Source organism: Empidonax traillii, unplaced genomic scaffold (assembly GCF_003031625.1).
Source record: "Empidonax traillii isolate 1590-97213 ecotype Southwest subspecies unplaced genomic scaffold, ASM303162v1 scaffold143:size1492093, whole genome shotgun sequence".
NCBI classification, from domain to species: domain Eukaryota; kingdom Metazoa; phylum Chordata; class Aves; order Passeriformes; family Tyrannidae; genus Empidonax; species Empidonax traillii.
In genome coordinates this window covers 681,972-700,127 of record NW_020955336.1, presented here as the reverse complement: position 1 = coordinate 700,127, position 18,156 = coordinate 681,972, and the positions used below count along the sequence as shown (strand labels likewise).

Genomic DNA, 18,156 nt, shown 5'->3' with positions numbered 1-18,156 from the left:
TCCATTGTCCCCAGGAATATCAAAACTAGGATCCAATTTGCAAATACAAAATGAGAAAGACTTTCCACGTTTTCATTTAGGAGAAGAAAACCAAAAAGCCTTTACCTTATTGTAGTTCCAATAATGACTCCAAATTTTTAAACCAACCAACCAGTGCTGTGTTTTCACAGCCATGGTCTGTCCAAAGCATCTCGGGAAGGTTCTTTAACTGTGCTAATGGGAACTTTAGAAGAGCCTCTTGGTCACAGGGAGACCAAATCTGTGGTCTGTGTTTTTTTACTGTGTGTTTGTGGAACATGCAGCAGAACGAGCCTCTAATTCTGACACAGATTGCTGGGAATTCGGGACAACAAAAACTACAAAAGGAGAGAGGGTGAAGGTGCCACTGCAGTTATGACTGGGGCATTCTAAGCATGGACATGAAGTTCAGCTCATCCAGAAGGGATTAGGAGACCAGATTGTTTGCCATATAAGAGAAAAATGCTAGGAGTTTTTAATAACCATTTTTTCATGCTGTAACTGCGCTTTGACAACAATATAATTTTGTTAAAATATCATAAGAATAGTTTATTATCTCACAGCATTCCTTCAAAACCTAAACTGAGTTCCAGAGAGCTGTACCAGATAATTGACATCAGAACAGTGTCCATCTGTCATCCTTCCTGGTCACCTTGATTTACCACCATTCCTATCTAAATTACAGTAATTAACTTTGTTTGCTTGTATGTTACATTTCCAGATATTTTTATATGTTATAGCAGACAAAGCCTTTAAAATATTTTAATTTTTTTTTCATTTACTCTTTATTGCCATGAAAGAGGCCTTCAACCAGAGTAGATTCTTGTATATCATAAATTTCAACAAGGGTTTGTCATCTTACACCAATTATTTTTGGTATGCATTTAGGCAATTATCAAAAATCTTATGTATCTCTTCTAGAAAGGAGAGAAAGCATAATTATCCCTTTATAATTATTGCACTTTGGCTTCCTTGGAATATTTGTTTAGCAACAAGATTTGTTTATGTTCTCTGATACATTGGTTAAGTTTATTCTTCATTTATTTTAATTTTATGTTCCAAGGATATTTTACTGAACACTCCCTGTAAGACCTTCAGCTGGCCACCCACATCCTGAAATTTTCTCTCTACCTAATCCTGCCTTATGTCATAACACAACAAATATATATATATATATATATTTACAAAATACATTTCTGCCAGCAAAATATACGCGGTATTTTGTATGTTATTTCAAAAAGTTGTGTAGCATTGCACAGTGTGTGTGTACAGAACTGTGTACACATGTTACCCCCCCCCCCAAGAATATACACAGAGCTATTGTTGAAAATTTTCACTAAAACTCTGTAAAGGAAGTCCATCTGCCACAGCTCAGGATGTCCTGTTTCTGTGAGGGACTTCAGCTATTGCTTGGCCCTTTTCTCACTGAAAACATAAGAAGGAGATTTGAGAGCATTTAATCTTGCTACTGTTAAAACAAACTGATTTGGAAAGGGTGTTTGGAGGAGCTTTTCCCCAGGAGCCGGGAATCCTGAGGCACAGACACCTCCTCAGACACAGCACACTTACTTTTGTGTCCTCTGCTGTGGTGTCATCAACGGGAAGGATGGGAGGAAAAATTCTTTCTGTAAGGATGGGGTATAATCTGGTCATTGAGATAATCTCAAAGCACAGCTGTTGTTCCCAAGCAGTGTCTGTGCCCAGGTTGCCTTTCAAGGCGAGGCACTGTGGGCTCCTGGCAGTGGTGTGGGCTGTTCCTGCCCTGCCCTGCAGAGCAGCAGTGCCCCTGAGTGCCCCCAGTCAGCACACAAGGGCCTGGGCACCGCTGCCCAGCCAGGGATGTGCATGTTCCTCTCTTGCCAGAGGGAAGGAACCGAGAGCCTTGGCTTCTACAGGACTGGGGACGTAATTTGGGCATGGTATCTGCTCACAATATATATCTGCTTGTTTTAAGAGCCTGATTGCTTTGTAAGAGGACAGAGGCAGCTCTGGGGTTAGTCTGAATTCCAATTTTATTTTGAATTATGAAAAAAACCCAGAACATTTAAACCTCGGGAAAATTTTGTCATGATTGATTGGATATATTTGTTTTACTTTAGTACTGCTCTCCAAAACGTTCAGTTTTAATTTTACAGTTGATCAGTCTGCAAACTGCAGAAAGTCCCAAATCTCATTTCCACTAAGCAAGGACTTGTCCTTGTTCTTCTTCTTCACTGAGAAATAAAGGATTATAGCCATCAGAGGTTACAGTTTACCCCTACACACGCTGGTTCTGAGTACCTAAACCAAAATGTTTTCAGTGGGGACTTGTATCAGACCCAACCAAACAAAACTAAATGCCACAGGGATATGCCCTTCTACCAGAAAAAGAAGAGGACAGAGAGGGACAATGGGTGGGAAAAAGGAAGTGCACAAGGGGTCAAAAATGTCAAAATAAAGCACCAGTGGGGAACATGGAGCAGAGACAAATAGCAAAATAGAAACAGGGGTGGAGAAGGGTCATTAACAAAGACCTTAAACATCTTAGTTTCCTGTTCAGGCTTTCTTTTTCTAATGGAATGACTGCTGGTGTGTCACAAGACAGCAATGGATGCTGCTTTAGGATGGAGAAGTCAATGAAATAAAGCTGTCTGCTCTATGTTCTGCCTCTCCTTTCTGCATAGAAAGCAGCACTGCCTGTGAGAAGAGAAGAATGAGCCAGTGCTGCCTTCATCCCACCACCACGGATCCTACGGTACAGCAGGAACCACAAGCCATGGACAGTCCTTCCACTTCATGAGAGTATGACATGAAACAGCCTTTTAATCCACCTGTCCCCCCAGGGGCAGAGACAGCCTTTCTGCCCTACTAAAGCCACACCAATGGGCAGAGGAACGTACCATTCTGGGGTGTCTTAGGGAGGACTGTGACATTCTGGGGTGTCTTAGGGATAATGCCCCTCTGTAACGTCCTTGATGGGTCCTCACCATACAAACCTCCCTCTTGTTTGTACAGCAGGAATACACTACATGCAAAATTGTACAGAGATGCACAAAGGCACCTCGTAATTTTATTCTTCTAACAGTTATTCCTGCCTGCATTTCCAAAAAGTGAGATAATTAGTTGACAAACACAGGGCACTGTTTTCTCTTGAGGAAAAGTGACCCACACAGACCAGTTAAGAGAGACACCTAAAGCAGTGAGGCAGAGGTAGGATGTGATATGGAAAAGTACAACACAGCACACGTGGTTTAACTGGATGACACTCAGCCTTTCCCTTAAACACCCTGTGCGGGAACGGGCCCTTCTCCACAACATGCCAGCTGTGTAAGACCAGTGACTTTGAAACCACCTCTTTTGAAGTCATCCAAAAGCAATCAAATACTGACAAAGTAACAAGTGGTTGCATTGGTTGATTTCAAGATACTATTTAGGTCAAAATAAGGGTATAAGGTGGCTATTGCTACCCAACACCTTTTGCTTTTACCTAATTTTTAAAATTTTCATTCTGGTCATTGTCATAAAACTGAGTAAAAGGTTATTTGAGGAGAGAGAAGAGGTCAACACACTCACTGCCATTCCTTCCTTCCTGTCCTGAGGCAAGGAGCATGTTGATGATGTTTGGAACTGAAAATTCTCCCTTTTGATACATTAATCGATTGGAGAGCTTTCTAGTACACCAAAAAAAATGAATAAATGTTCCACTCACCTGTCCAAGTCATTAAGAAATGTTCCCCGTGCACTCATAACTCAGGAAAAAGAAAGTTTGCAAAGTTTTTAGAGTGTAAAAACCGAGCATTTACACATTTTAATTGTTTTCATAATAAAAGGGCAATATTACAAATATTTGTGAAAGATGAGGATTCTCTCGTGTTGAGAGACTTTTGCTACTGCCGTTGCCGTGCATGACGCACAGCCACACATTGCCATCTAGCGTCCGAGGCCATGCCGGGAGTAGCCTGAGGACTTGGAAAGGTTATTCCGAATTATTTCACAATAACAATCACGGATTGGTTTTATTTTTCAGAAGTACAGTACTATATGATAAAGCAATCGCATCAGTAATTGAGAAGGCAGGTATTATTCTGAACTACCTTTTTTCCAATGTTTTTGTTTTTGAGTAGCATTGAAGAAATTATTAGGAGAAAGCAGAAGGATGTCTGACGATAAAGTAAGCATCATTTAACTATAATTAGCAGGACATAAAATCGTATTTAAGCACATTGCACGTATTGTATCAGCATTTAGAAGAAGTTTGATTGGGCCTACGATAAAAAAAAAAAAAGAGAGGAGAGGAGGATGGAAAGAGTGAACAGCTAGTTGAAATGATACTTTGCTTTAAGGGCAAATATTCAGACCTCTGGGTTAAAATGTGCACAGAAATGCACAGTTGGTTTTGGACTCATCAAACACCCTCCAAGCAATAGCCTAGTTTATTTGTAAGTACCAAGGAAAAATTCCTCTGCTTAATTACAAAGTAAATAGTATTTAGGTTGGAAGGAATTCTGCAGCAACAGAGCACAGGGGAAATGAAGTGATCTCAGATCTGCAAAACTGTACTGTAAAATAAAATCCCATCGGATTGGCTACATCTCAGTAATACCTTGTAAGGTTTAGGAGATCTCTGTTGCAGAGACTCAAAGGGGACAGGATCCAGCTTGCTTTCCCATGCAGCATTTATGCTCCCTTCCAGATCCTGAATTTACCTGTGTCCCAAACTGTTGTGCTTTTAATCAAAATTCAGAAGAAAATATTTGAATTTGTTTAGGGACTGTCATGAAGACCAGAATGTTTTCAGAAAGTGAAACAGCCCAAGGGAGGGCTTGAACTGAGGGTACAGAATAGTCTTAGGTCAATTTTGGCCAGTTATAAAATGGCATCTTGAGGCTGTAGTTACCTGAAGCACTGTGACACAATCTGGAGGTTTGCTGATATCAAAAGGAGAAGATCCTGCTTCCATTCATTTTCCTTGAGAGGCTCTGGCTCTCATTAGACCCTTCTGGGACTTGATTCAGCTCAACAACCTAAAAGAAAATTATTCATTGTTTCCACTTGGATAATAAGCTGAGATTGTTTAAGATATGATATGTGTGTATGGAGTGAGTGCAAGGGGAGGAGTTAGAGGCATGCAGCCCAGAAGGGCTGAGTAAAAGCAAGGACCAAGACAGTCCCATTTTGCTGTGCAGCTGTAAAACAAAAAAATATCTAACAAGATACCAACATTTGGACTCCTAGCACTTTTAGCTTTGCATCTTAATTTTCAGTCTCCTCGCTTGTTGGAAGGTTGTTTTTCATGCCCTTTCCCAACAATGAAAGAATTCCACACTGTGTCTCGCACACTTACCCTTTCACAAATGGGGACCCCCTGTACACAGTGCACAGTCAGGCCTGTGTGTTTTATGTTTCTGTCACTAAGGGTCCTCCTGCCATGCTGGGCTGTCTGCAGGGTTTTTTTTTTTCCTTGAAACCTCTTATAAAACCACTACTAGATCTCCCCAGCTACCCAGCGACGTTATTTATTTAGGTATGTAATATGGGCCCTCAGAAAGACCCAAGCACTTGTTCTAGTCCATGTATGCAAACAGTGACACGACGCCATGTACTGCAGGATGGCCTGGCAAGGCATGCAGGGAAAAGCACTGTGGAAACACCCTGTGCAGGGTCTCTACCCATGCACGTGATCTCTGCAAACCAAAAGGAGCATAAATGCAATTACTCACTCAGTGAACTGTTTTAAAACAATTCATAAAGAGCATACATGTATTTTTGGCCCCAGATTAAGCAGGTGTAGCACCAGCTGAATAATTTTTACCGGCGCTCTTCTGGAAATCATCTGGTGACATCTCGTGCTCTACTCAGTTTGTCCAAAAATGGATGGGAATCTTCCTATTAACTCTAGTGGGCAGCCTAATAAATGTCAAGAGGCTTACTTAGAAATAAATGAGGAAAATAGTCTGATCACTATTTGAATTAATTAATTCTCTTTCTGCTTTTGCTTCTGGGTTTTTTTTTATTTGCTTGGATAGAAAGAAAGTAACAAGAACAAACACAACTTGAAACTGTTCTTGTGAGATAGGCTCTTCACTAAAGAGCTGAATAACCATTTAATCTTGGACCTTAGACATCCTTCATATCAAATAGGCAAACAGAGCTGTTTGGTTGGCAAATAAAAAAATACTTCTGCTTAAAACAGTCTAACAGGAATGGCTGAGATTTTAACTGACACTAAATTCTTTTAGCTCTACTTCTGTGAGATAAAAATATCTTTTACTTTCTGAGCCTTTTCGTTCACTTACTTGATCATGAAGAGAAGATACCGTAGATTTATGTGTTGTTTGTACTGAAGAGCACAGCTGGTTTAGCTTTCCTGTCAGACCCCCAGGATCTTGTCTTTATAATGACTTTTTAAAACACTCAGTGGGTTTGCCTAAGTGAATGCAATCTGTATTGCATTCTGCACCCATAGGAATGAATAAGGAAAAAAAAACCAGAAAAAAACCCCCCAAACAACCCTCTCCCCAGTGCCACCTTAGAAGAGAGGGGGTTCTATTCTAAATGGTGTGATATGGGTAGGAAATAGGTTAAAAAAGAATTGGCCTTATCATGCAGGCTATTTGAATATATAATAGTGAGCCAAAGGTACACATTGCCCTTCTCAACAACAACAAAGGAAAAAAAAATATATATAGCAAACTCCAGGAGCTTATTTCCACAAAAAAAAAAATAATTTAGGGAAAGAAAAAAGTGGAAACAAGGTGATAAAACAAATCCTAATAAATCCAGATGAATTAAAAGTAATATGAAAACAGGAAGGCTGCAGGGCAATATGATGAGCAATTAGGAGATTTAAAGAAAAATAATTGCAGAAGCCTGAAGAAGTGAAATTGTGAAAGAATCCCAGAGACAGATGGAGTCTGAGAAGCAAAAAGAACTTGAGAAGGGAATGGCTGCAGTTAAGAGTGATGTCTTGGAATCACTAAGTGGCAAGATGGCTCCTGTGAGGTAACTTCTAACTTGGGAAAAATAGGCAAATGAATAAAATTATAGAAAGTGAACCAGTTTGGGGAAAAAAATAATCTATTTAACTGCAACAGGTCATCAACAGATAAATATATTCACCTGCTTTGGAGGCAATTGAAGAATGAGGTTGTTGTCTGTTAATAAAACCAAATATTGTGAGAAAAGGATGGAAACCCCCAAATTTTGTAGTTACCACTGAGTAAGTATTACAGTAGTTTATAACTAGGAGGATGTGCTTCTGTGTAATGTAAATTCATTTATAAAATAATTAAAAGCCATAAAATGATACAATAGCCCTGATGAAACTTGGATTTTAAAAAGCAGAAAAATCAGACCTCCAGGCTCCTTTGGGAGTAATAAAACATGATAAATCTAACTAGTAGACACATGTGATTTGGGTTTTTATGAAGCCTTTGACAACAAGCAATACACATAACACACATCCAGGTATCATCTGGACAGTTTAGGGTTCAGAAGATTCTGTCAGGTGTCAGGAAAAACAGATAAAAGTACAGTTACGAGAAAAAGGTATTGGTTACTTGTGCCAGCAGCAGGAGAGAAAGGAAACACTATAACTAACTCTGGAATGAGAGTGCCATCTTCTCCTAACTTACCTGTCCCCAGAGAACAAAGCAAACCCACCAATCTGTGAGGATCTGTCCTTGTACTGTGGCAATAAAGGGATCAGATACCTCCCAGCCTACCCACATGAAACAGTTTATGCTGGACAGCAGATTTAGTTCACAGTGCCCTGGAGAGTGTTCGGATTCAGAAGGACAGGACTTGAAATAGTTATGGACTATAGAGGGAGGTTAAAAAACTATTAAGAATGGGAAAAACAACAATTACTCAAACCCTACCTTACTTTGAATAATACTGAATATGTACTATTACTTTTTCCTTGGTAAGTATTTTTAAAAGACAAGTATTACAAGAGGAGAAAGGAATAATAAAATTTGTTTGAAAAATAAGGCCTCAATTCAGAGCTTGCTGAAGTTAGGGAAGGACTTTAATGGGCTTTGGCTCAAGCCCTTACAGTGTAGCAAAGAAAACAATATAAACTGAAGTGGGATTTATATCCCTACTATAAATAATGTATATAATCTCAGCTACTGGAGACAGTCTTTGTATATATCTAATTTATCATTATTAAAGTGAGATTATAGCAGCTTTATGCGAGACAGAGGCAAATCTGGGTCATTACTGAAAACAGCTCATTTCCATGATCGGCTGGAACTCCCCGGGCACTTTCCTTCCTCCCGTTTAGCCCTCACTCCTGCCCCACCGTGGCCCACGGGAACACAGCACATGTGCACAGCGGAAGTGTGGCTGAAACCAGACTGAACGTCAGAAATAAAGAGCATCGATAATCCTTTTGGTTTTCTTGTTTTCCCTTCAAATTGGAAATACAAATGTCAGACAGTCAAGGCACAAGTTACACCTCGAGGGATATTTGCTCTTCAACCTCTGCTGACTGTTGGCTCTTGCCAAAAGAGCACTGAAGTAACAATTTTGCATAATGTTTCATCATTCCCTCTCTCTGAGAATCTCTACACCAGTAGCAGAAGGCAGCTGGTCCTACAGGATGATGAAGCTGCAGCTGAGCTCCATTTCTGTAGTTTCAGTGGCCATCTCAGTTATTATTTGTAAAAATGGGCTTTGTCCAGCAGAATCAACCATCATTCTGCCTTCAGAAGTGGGTTGGCCCAGAAGCCCAGGCCAGAGTTCTACAGCCACACTCATCTGTCCCTGCTGCCAAGAACCAACATGAAATCTGAAAATCAAGCAGTTTCAGACATCTATATGGTCTTTGAGACAGAAAATAGCCACTTTGAAGTGTGAGCAAAGGCTTATGCATCATCTTCATCACTATCGTCATCCAAGTGGCTACACAGGGCTCGGGTTGGCAATACAAATCCATGGCCACAGACCTTAAAATACAACCCTGAATAAAATAATACTCTCTTCGTTAAACAAAATAAACTGATAAATAAGATACTTGCAGGCAATAGGCCTGAAAATAGGCAATCCTATTACAAATGACCACCCCAATAATTTTACAAAAAAATACCAACTCCCTCAATATACGTGGGGAAACAAACCCAAACATGTGTAAGGTATTAGTCCTTTCAAGACTAATCTGATGATATAATAGGATTTGTGTCATCTCTCTCACTTCAGCACTTTATGCCTTCTCCGAAAAAAAAAAAAAAAAAATTATCCATGCAGGTTTAGTAAAAAGAGCTTCCAACCTGGTCCATTGTGTCCCTCAGAAGAATGTTCCAGAGAATTGCCAGTGTTTCTTATCAGGAACAAGAGAACCAGCCATTAATTTTAAAAGGGTCATGTCATCAAGTGTGGACACGTTCACAGCCTGCCTGGGTTCACTCTGTTTATTCTTATAACAAATGGATACACAGTTACCAAACCTTACATTTTGTATCTTTCACTGTATGTTTCCTTTCTTCCAAAGAATTCTTTCTTCCAAACAACTTCTTGCTACTAATTTGACATATTTATTACTCAGAAAGACCAATAAACTATAGCTCATTTTATCAACTAAATAGGCAAAGCAACAATGCAAAGCTTCCAAGCCCCTCATTTGCCTTCCCTTTCCCTGAGATGTTAACCAACTGGCTCACTCCCAGCAGCCATCTGATCCTTTTGCTCTGCTGAAACTACCAGCAGAAAGGAAATTAATGCCAACTGTGCAGATGATTTGGTATTGACACTTCTCCAATAGAATCCAGACTCAGAGCACCAATGTGTTCCACAGGGGACATCCACCCATCCATCGGATGATTGTAAATCTCCAACAGACAACTGTCTTGGGATGCATTCAAAATTATAACAAAAGCCAAGAAAGATTCTTTATTTCATTATCAGTTTTCACACCACTGATTCTTCAAGATGGTGCTATATTTTTAATTATACCAATATAAAACATCCCACTTAAAATTGTTACTCCAGTACAAACATGAACCACAAATAAAATATAACCAATCTACTCAATATAAATTGATACTGCTTTATAAGTTATGTTAACCTGCTATACCTCCATCTACAGTACAGTTAGTTAATATTTCCTTTCATCCCACCAGACAAAAAGGTTAATCCTCACACCAGCTGTTACTACTCCAATACAGACTGAATGTGAATTTAACCTCTCCTGGATATAGCCCAGCAAATTCTGTTGTTTTTCTAAGCACTTCTGTGAATTAAAATGGACGTTGGCTTGCCATCCAAATTCATGAACAGATCTGAAGTGGCTTTTAGGCAAGTGGCCAAATAACTTCCCAATTCCCTTATAGGGTATAGCTCTCACTCCAGAGGTCTTCCATGCAAGAATTGAAAAACAACACCTTCTCCATTTCCTCAAAGTTATCTTTCATTTTCTTAGCATTATTTAAATAAATTCTGCACGAAATTACATTAAAATAATATTAAGGGTTCATTTGCCCTCTTCAGTCTCAATGATTTCAGCTTAGTTGTAGCAATACAAATATGTGAAGAATATGCCCTCCTGCAACCTTCCTGATGATGCAAACGCCAGGATATTGAAAAACTTGAAAATTAAATTCAATCCAGCACACGTTTGGATATTGCATAAGGCTGAGAAAAATAGCAATACTCCCCAGCACGAAAAAGATCAACTACAAGAAACAAATACATTTTTTTCAGCTGATGCTTAACTTTATTCTAATAAATACCAATATATGCAGTAAAGTCTTCATTTTCTCCCAGACCTCAATGGTCATTTTTAAAAGCGGTGTAATTTAGACTTTGATTTGGCAAAGCAATGAACAAACCACTAAAGAGTAAAACAACTGGAAAAACTACAGAATTTAAGTAAATTACCTGGGTTTTCTTATCTCCCCTTCTTGGAGATGAAATATTTGTTCTTGGAACAGGAAGTCATCAGCCAGGTTGCATCGATGTCTGTGGCTTTGAACCTTCCAGAATTCAAAGCATTTCGGGGCCCTGAACAGAGACGTGCCTGCTGGTAACAGGATCGTACAATCACCAAGACTTGGAGAGACCTTAAAGATGAAATGAGTTCTCTTTCAGTTTCACACCCCCCCCAAGCACTGTCTGTAAGAATGAAATTCTCAACAGAAGATACAGACCAACCAGAGAAAATAAACTTCAAGTAATAATTAACTTTCAACCCCTTGAAATAGACCTAGTCAGAAGAAATCAGTTATTGTCTGATCATAGAATCATAGAATGGTTTGGGGGTGGAAGAGACCTTAAAAATCATCTCTTTTCCACCTCCTGCCATTGGCAGGGACACGTTCCACTGGACCCGGTTGCTCAGAGACCCATCCAACCTTGGACACTTCCAGGGATGGGACAGCCACAGCTTCTCTGGGCAACCTGTGTCAGTGCCTCACCACCCTCACAGGAAAGATTATTTTCCTAATATCTAATTTAAACCTACTCTCTTTCACTTTGAATCCTTTTCCTCTTGTACAGTTTCAGTGGAATACCATACCCCTTTCGACCGCGAGCTCTGTCTTCATTAGCTCTGATCTGACCTATTTAGTTTTCATATATACATTTATACATTTTACGTATTTTATATATTTTCCTCTCTTTACAAAAGCCTCAACTCCACCTTTTTCCCCTATCCCTTTTTTTCCCTATTAAGGAAGGAACCCCTCCAGCCCGCAGCCCCGCTCCGTCCCGTCGGCTGCTGAGGGAGCCCCTCGCTCCCGCCTCGCTCCCGCTGTCCCACAGCAGCAGGACGGGTTCCCGCCCTAACCTGCCCATCACCTCCGCCTCGGCAGCGCTTTAATAACAAAAACGCACTAGGGGTGCTTGAAACAACGAGGTTCTTACCCTTTCCCTCGGAGAAAACGCCGGGGGACCGCGCGTCTCCCTCAGGCGGGGCAAGCGGGGATTTGTTCAGCTTGGGAAAGAGGAGGCTGAGAGGAGACCTCATGGCAATGTACAGCTTCCTCCTGAGGGGAAGCGAAGGGGAGGGCACTGATCTCTGCCCTGTGGTGACCACTGACAGGACCCAAGGGAACGGCATAAGGCTGTGTCAGGGGAGGCTTAGGCTGGATATCAGGAAAGGGTTCTTCCCCAGAGGGTGGTCGGGCACTGGAACAGGCTCTCCAAGGCAGCAGTCCCAGCACCAAGCCTGACGGAGCTCAAGAAGCGTTTGTACAACGCTCTCAGGCGCCGGGCGGGATTCTTGGGCTGCCCCGTGCAGGGCCAGGAGCGGGTCCTGTCTTGTGACGATCCCTTGCGGGTCCCTTCCAACTCAGGATAATCTGTGACTCCACGACTCCATTTCCCGGCGCGCCCCGGGGCGGGCGGAGCCGAGGCGGGGCGGGGCGGGGCGTGTGTAAGATGGCGGCGCTGGGCGCGCGGTTGTGCTCGGCGGGGCTGCGGGCGCTGTGGGGGCGGCACGCGCGGCGGGGGCTCGCGCAGGACGCGGGCGGTACGTGAGGGGCGCGCGGGGGAACCCCCGCACCAGCCCCGACCCGCGGGGCGCTGGGGGGAGGCGGCGGTGCCCGTGGGGAGGCTGCGGTGCCCGTGGGGAGGGACGCGAGGCGGGCGCGGGAGGAGGGGGTGGGGCTGTGACCGTCCCCTCGCCCCCCGGCTTGACGGCGGGTGTGCTCTCCGCCCTCAGAGGGAAAGGCCGCCAAGCCCAGGCCCGCCTTCACGGACGAGGCGGTGCAGGCGCTGCTCTACAAAATGACGGGGATCGACCTGCACAAGGTGTTCCGGCCCGTGAAGAAAGAGCTCAAGCCGCCGGAGTACAAGCTGATGACCGAAGCTCAGCTGCAGGAGGTAGGCTGCTCTGCTTCCTTCGGAACCGAGTGTTTGCTTCAGTAAAAGAGCCTGTAACAGCTCATACTTCTGTTTCCTTTTTTTACTGCTTTTAGAAACATTTTGGTTTCTTTCCATTGTTTCAGGTCATTCCCTAACATAGTGTAAAACAGTGTTTCTTTACGTTAAATAATTTGTTTTGTTCAGTGTTCCTCCATGTTTATGCAATGTGAAGGAAATTGGATGCTTTTTTCCCCCCGAGTGACAGCTTCTCTTTATTATCCCGTTATGCTTCCTAACTGTGTTAAATGTTTTATCAGATATTTGAATTACAGCCTAGGATTCCTCTGACTACTGTCTTTTTCCTGTGCTCTGACTTGGTTTGGGGTGACAGAGAGGCCTGACTTGAGCCTGTTCTGGAGCCACAATCAGAGCTATAGACAAACTGCTGATTGTGGATTATGATCTGGGGAAAACTTACCCTGGAAAAATACTTGAAATAAACGTGGTGTTTGCAATTTGTCCACTGAAGTTTTGGAACTTCCTTCAGCATTTTGCCCACGTTTCAGAACTGGTAAATTGTTCACCCGTGATTCATCCACTGGGAGTTTGAATGAGTGTCTCGCTTTCTCTCAACTGATGGATAAAAAAAATAATAAAAAAAATACTCTTCTGAATGAATATCTTTGTTCCAAAATTGTGTGTTAGCTTTCCAATAGGATGATATTTTTAATTGTAAAATTAAACTACTTTTTGTCCCCCAAGGCCACAAGAAAAGCCATCGAGGAAGCTAAAGAAAAACTAATCATGCCCCCTGTTTTGGATGAACGACAGCCAATTGATGATGTCTTAGCAGAAGACAAATTTCTTGAAGGAACTGAAACTACAAAATACGTATTTACAGATTTAACATACTCCATTCCACATCGTGTAAGTAACACAATTAACAGTATTAATTTGTTTTCAAAGTAACCTTTAGGTTTTAATAAAAACGTAATTATATCAGTTTGCAAAAACGGCTGAGGAGTTGTAAATTTAGTCTGGTACGATGTAATAGAGAAACATATATCTCTAAAAGCTTGCTTCTTACTCATAATGCTGAATTATATTCTATTACTCAAAAGCAGGCATGAGGGGAAGCTGTGGGGTAGTTATTTATTTTATAAGCAAATGCTTGTGATATGCTAGGAGTGTTGAGTTCTCCCATGTTTCCTGGAAGCTTTCTGTGGAATTGGATTATTTAGTACATAGACTAAATATGTACTAAAGGGGGAGCTACTTCACAGTAGCAAAAATCTGGTGGAAAGCTGTGCAAATGATGGATGAATTCATGGGAAAGCTGTAAAGAAACAGTTGTCAAGTAGAATTTTTGAGTATGGGGATAGAGTTTTCTCTGTCTAATGAAACATCTAGATGGTCATTAAATACAAGTAGTAAGAGACTGGAGAAATTCTTAACAAATAGTTATGATTCTAAGAAGTCTCCATGGTTCAAACATGCATATAGTGATGGGCCTGTGAATCGCCCACTCTTCCATCTATTTGTTGTATTTTTTTGTACTGCAGTTGCCCTTACTTGATTCTAGCACCTACCTCTGAAACAAAGGTAAAGAAGTGCCAGCCACTTGCATTTCTAATTTCATTCTTAAGTGCTAAAATCAGGCCAGCAGCAAGGCTAACTGCCTTGTCTGGATATGACTGAAGTTGTTAATCTAAACTTCACAGAGCTGTAGCTTTCAGTATAGGCACATGCACAGTAAAATGGAGGTGCAAATGTAGCACTTAATTAGCAGGAATGATTAATCTAGTACACAGCAACAATCAGTTAGAAACTGGCATTATTAGTGGGAGTTCAGGTATTGAAGGACTTTGACAAATAATCTTTTTTTGCAATGGTTCTGGCTATGAAGACAGAAGGCTTTGGGAGATAATGCTTTTCTTTTTTTATTTATATTACCTTATTTTCAGGAACGTTTCATTGTAGTTAGAGAACCAAATGGTGTGTTAAGGAAAGCGACCTGGGAAGAACGGGACAGAATGATCCAGATATTCTTCCCGAAGGAAGGGCGCAGAGTTATTCCCCCAGCACTATTCAAGGATGAACACCTTGGGGTAAGTTCATCCTGAGTTTGAAAAATGGTTAGTTTTACTTAACTGTGCCCTGTTACTGGGCAGAGGAGCTATGAATAAGCCACTCTGAGTATGTGCTTTAAGCTGCCCAAATTCTGTTTTGAACAACTGCTTATCATTGTGACTTTGTTAAAATACTTACAGTAGAGTTACAGGTTAGGTCCAGGTAAATCCTGGATAGGTGTAAACAGTGTGTCACAATAGAATTCCACATTTAATTGTTATGCATTGATGAAACTGTGCATTTAATTTGAAAATGTGAACTGGTGTTTCAGAAACAAAAGTCAAGAAACATTACATTAACATCTAGGCAGTTACGATATTTCTGTGCCTTTGATCTTTCAGTTAAGGGTTTCTCACTGTAAGTGTTGCTCAGAACAGAATGCTGTGATTTTGGAGAGTTGGTGTGATGCACCGTCTCCTGAATTTGAACTGTTGTTTCAGAATGTTTTTCAGCAAGACCGTCATGAAGATGTCCTTAACCTGTGCATTGCTCAGTTTGAGCCAGATTCAGCTGACTATATCAGAGTGAGTTCACTTGTCATTTTTCTAGTAAAAAAAAATAAATCAGTGAAGAACTTTAGGGTTTGTCTTGTAAACACAAGTATTATCTGGGGGCTTAAAGGTGATGGTCACGGGTTTTTCCTCCCCCATATAGATTATCAGTTATCCTTGTGATGAGTTTTGGGGTTTATTTTTATGTGGAAAAGTAAACCAGGATTCTGTTTAAGTAATTTTCAACAGGATAGAAAAATACTACATATGCAAAAAAAAATAGTCTTCATGCAGGTATTTTTGTTATCTAAACAGAATTGATAACACCCATAAGTGGTCACGGTAACTGCTCTGTTAGGACTTAAAAGGACCACTTAGATAACTGAAAGTGCACTTTGAGAGAGAGCACTCTACACTAAGTATCGCTTTTGACAAAGACCAGGTGCAAAAATGTAGTTCTAGCTGAACTAATTAAAGTTAGTAGCTGTAGCTGCTGGTGAACATGTTAATATGCAGTTGCTTTTAAAATGCCTACTACTCTTTACACTGTAATATTCTCCATTATCTGAGAAATTGTAACTTTTGTTAGGTCATTTTTCAAGCACCTTTTCTTCAAGGTAAAGTTTCCCCTCTTTGCTCTCACGTTTTTCTCCTTAAAGAGCAGATTACAACTTGACAGCAGTGCACTGGAGGTTAAGAGGTTATGTCCCTGCCTCCCCAAATGTTCAGGACAGAACTAGGATTTATCTTCCTTTTCCCATGAAGATGTCTGTGCCTAAGTACTGAGAACTGGGCTGTCCGAGTGTTACCCTGAGTTATAACACACATAAGGCTTTAGGGTAGCATGGTTCAGTCTGTGACTTACTCCTGCACTTCAGGGAAAGAGAAAATACATTAAAAACTAAGAGAGAGGTGGAGGGGAAGAAACACCCTCAAGCTCCACTTGTGTGAGTGAAACCGAAACCTCTCCTGGGTGTAGGTTCATCATCGGACTTACGATGACATTGACAAACACGCCAAGTACGACCTGCTGCGCTCAACAAGGCACTTCGGAGGGATGGTGTGGTACCTGGTCAACAGGAGGAGAACAGATGGCTTACTGATAGATATGATCAACAGAGACTTGTAAGTGGTGTTTGACACTTACTGATTCTGCTTATCTAAACAAATAGAAAACAAGCACCACTGTTCAAAAATAGTATTTCTGTAAGATGTAGGAAAGTTTTCATTTGCATGAACACTTAGGCTGGCTCTAATTGTTGGCTGCGTAGATGCCGTTAGCTCTGTGGAAGCACTAATTACAGTCCAGGAAGTTGTAGGGTACTAAACTAAGTTTCTGCAGAAACTGACCTTTTGTAGTTGTTGGGTTTTTATTTTTGTTTGCCATGTAATTGTCAGAACACCTTCAGCTCTGGCCAGTGCTGATCTTAAGCATGCCAGTCACTGCAGTCTGTGTTTTGACGTTCCCCTTTGGCACAGTTGCTCCACTGTTTGCTCTGGGGTAATTAATCGTATTTTACAGACAGATTTCAGGTGGGTTCCTGCTGAGCAGGGCACCAGGCTTCCACTGCACTCTGGAGAGATTTAGGTACTTTTCCTGGTGCATTGTGGGATTCACATCTTTCTGGCTTCCCTTCTCATGAAAGCGCTGCCAGAGATGATGGGATGGATGTCCATTTCCCTGTTTACCATATTGCAGTGCCTGGATACTCAGTGAAAGCAGCAGCCTGTGGTGTGCAAAGTACATCACAATATACACTTCCTCTATATACTCTTAATCATTACAAGACAGTGATTGCTACAAATGAGCCTTTATTTTTTTAGGCTGGACGATGCTACAAGTTTAATTACACTGTATCATATGCTCCATCCTGAATGTCAGTCAGCAAAAGAAGCTAAAGAACAGGAACTCAAAGGGGTGGATCTGATCAAGGTATGCTTTTCTGCTTTAAGCTACTTAACTACAGAGGAGAAAGCTTTTAAACAGCACAACCCATTTAGTAGCCTTTCTTTTTTGAAGCAGATATTTAACTAGAACTGTTCTGCATGGCATGTTGGGTGTTTAAGATATATATCTATATGTATAGATATAGATATAGATATAGATATATATCTGCACCAGGATTTGAGCTGTAGATGGCTGATCTGCCACTGGCATGATGAAATCTCATTATGCAACTCTGCTGTTAACTGTACATTCATCTCCTGCCATGGTTGTAGGTATTTGTGAAAACTGAATCCCAGAAAGAAGGCTACATCCAGCTGGCCCTGCAGGCTTATGAGGAAGGAATGGCTACTTCTACAGCTTCATGAAACAAGCCTCAGTTCATCTTAAGTTTTAAGTCTGTTTATAAACATTCTCTGTACAGGATTCCTCAATAAATACTTTAAACTTACTGAAATATGTAACAATCATTACAGCAGTTTATTATTTTGAAAAGGTCTGTAAATGAACTTAGAGCAGTCGTCACACGGCTTTTGTTTTTGGTGACTATATGCCCTGAATTTAATATTTTAATGTTACATTTTGAATCTAAAAGAATTGCCCACAATTCATTTTAGTTATTTTACTGATTGTTACCAAACCCAAGCCAAACAGCACAGTGAACACAACCATGTACCCAAGTGCATATGCTGAGGAAAGTCAGGCTAAAATACTAACCTTCAGCTATTATGCTCCTGTTTCATGTATTTCTAATATACACTACTGAATTTGGGTTATTCTTAGAATGGC

General features: G+C 41.0%; 1 protein-coding gene and 1 long non-coding RNA gene across 2 annotated transcripts in view; one reads left to right on the top strand and one right to left on the bottom strand.

Annotated features, from left to right (window-relative positions):
• The window catches only part of LOC114057708, a 65,001-nt gene extending 52,927 nt beyond the window's left edge, over positions 1-12,074 (bottom strand). Inside the window, exons 1-2 of the long non-coding RNA XR_003571284.1 lie at positions 11,860-12,074; positions 4,895-5,021 (exon numbers count right to left, since the gene is read on the bottom strand). This is a non-coding gene — a long non-coding RNA (uncharacterized LOC114057708). The remainder of the gene's footprint in view (positions 1-4,894; positions 5,022-11,859) is intronic.
• Positions 12,075-12,375: 301 nt separating this feature from the next.
• Positions 12,376-17,819, top strand: MRPS22 (mitochondrial ribosomal protein S22). The gene is made up of 8 exons (XM_027884346.1): positions 12,376-12,466; positions 12,659-12,819; positions 13,564-13,728; positions 14,766-14,909; positions 15,372-15,455; positions 16,402-16,547; positions 17,247-17,355; positions 17,643-17,819. Exons 1-8 carry the CDS (start codon positions 12,376-12,378, stop codon positions 17,733-17,735), a joined length of 993 nt encoding a protein of 330 aa, XP_027740147.1. The 3' UTR covers positions 17,736-17,819.
• The last annotated feature ends 337 nt before the right edge of the window (positions 17,820-18,156 follow it).

What these genes read in the sequence shown, in the direction of transcription:
- MRPS22 (XM_027884346.1), top strand. Translation starts at nt 12,376, where the DNA reads ATGGCGGCGCTGGGCGCGCGGTTGTGCTCGGCGGGGCTGCGGGCGCTG. An exon ending in CATACTCCATTCCACATCGT is followed by an intron (nt 13,729 to 14,765) that starts GTAAGTAACACA and finishes CCTTATTTTCAG; the next exon opens with GAACGTTTCATTGTAGTTAG. An exon ending in AAGGGGTGGATCTGATCAAG is followed by an intron (nt 17,356 to 17,642) that starts GTATGCTTTTCT and finishes CCATGGTTGTAG; the next exon opens with GTATTTGTGAAAACTGAATC.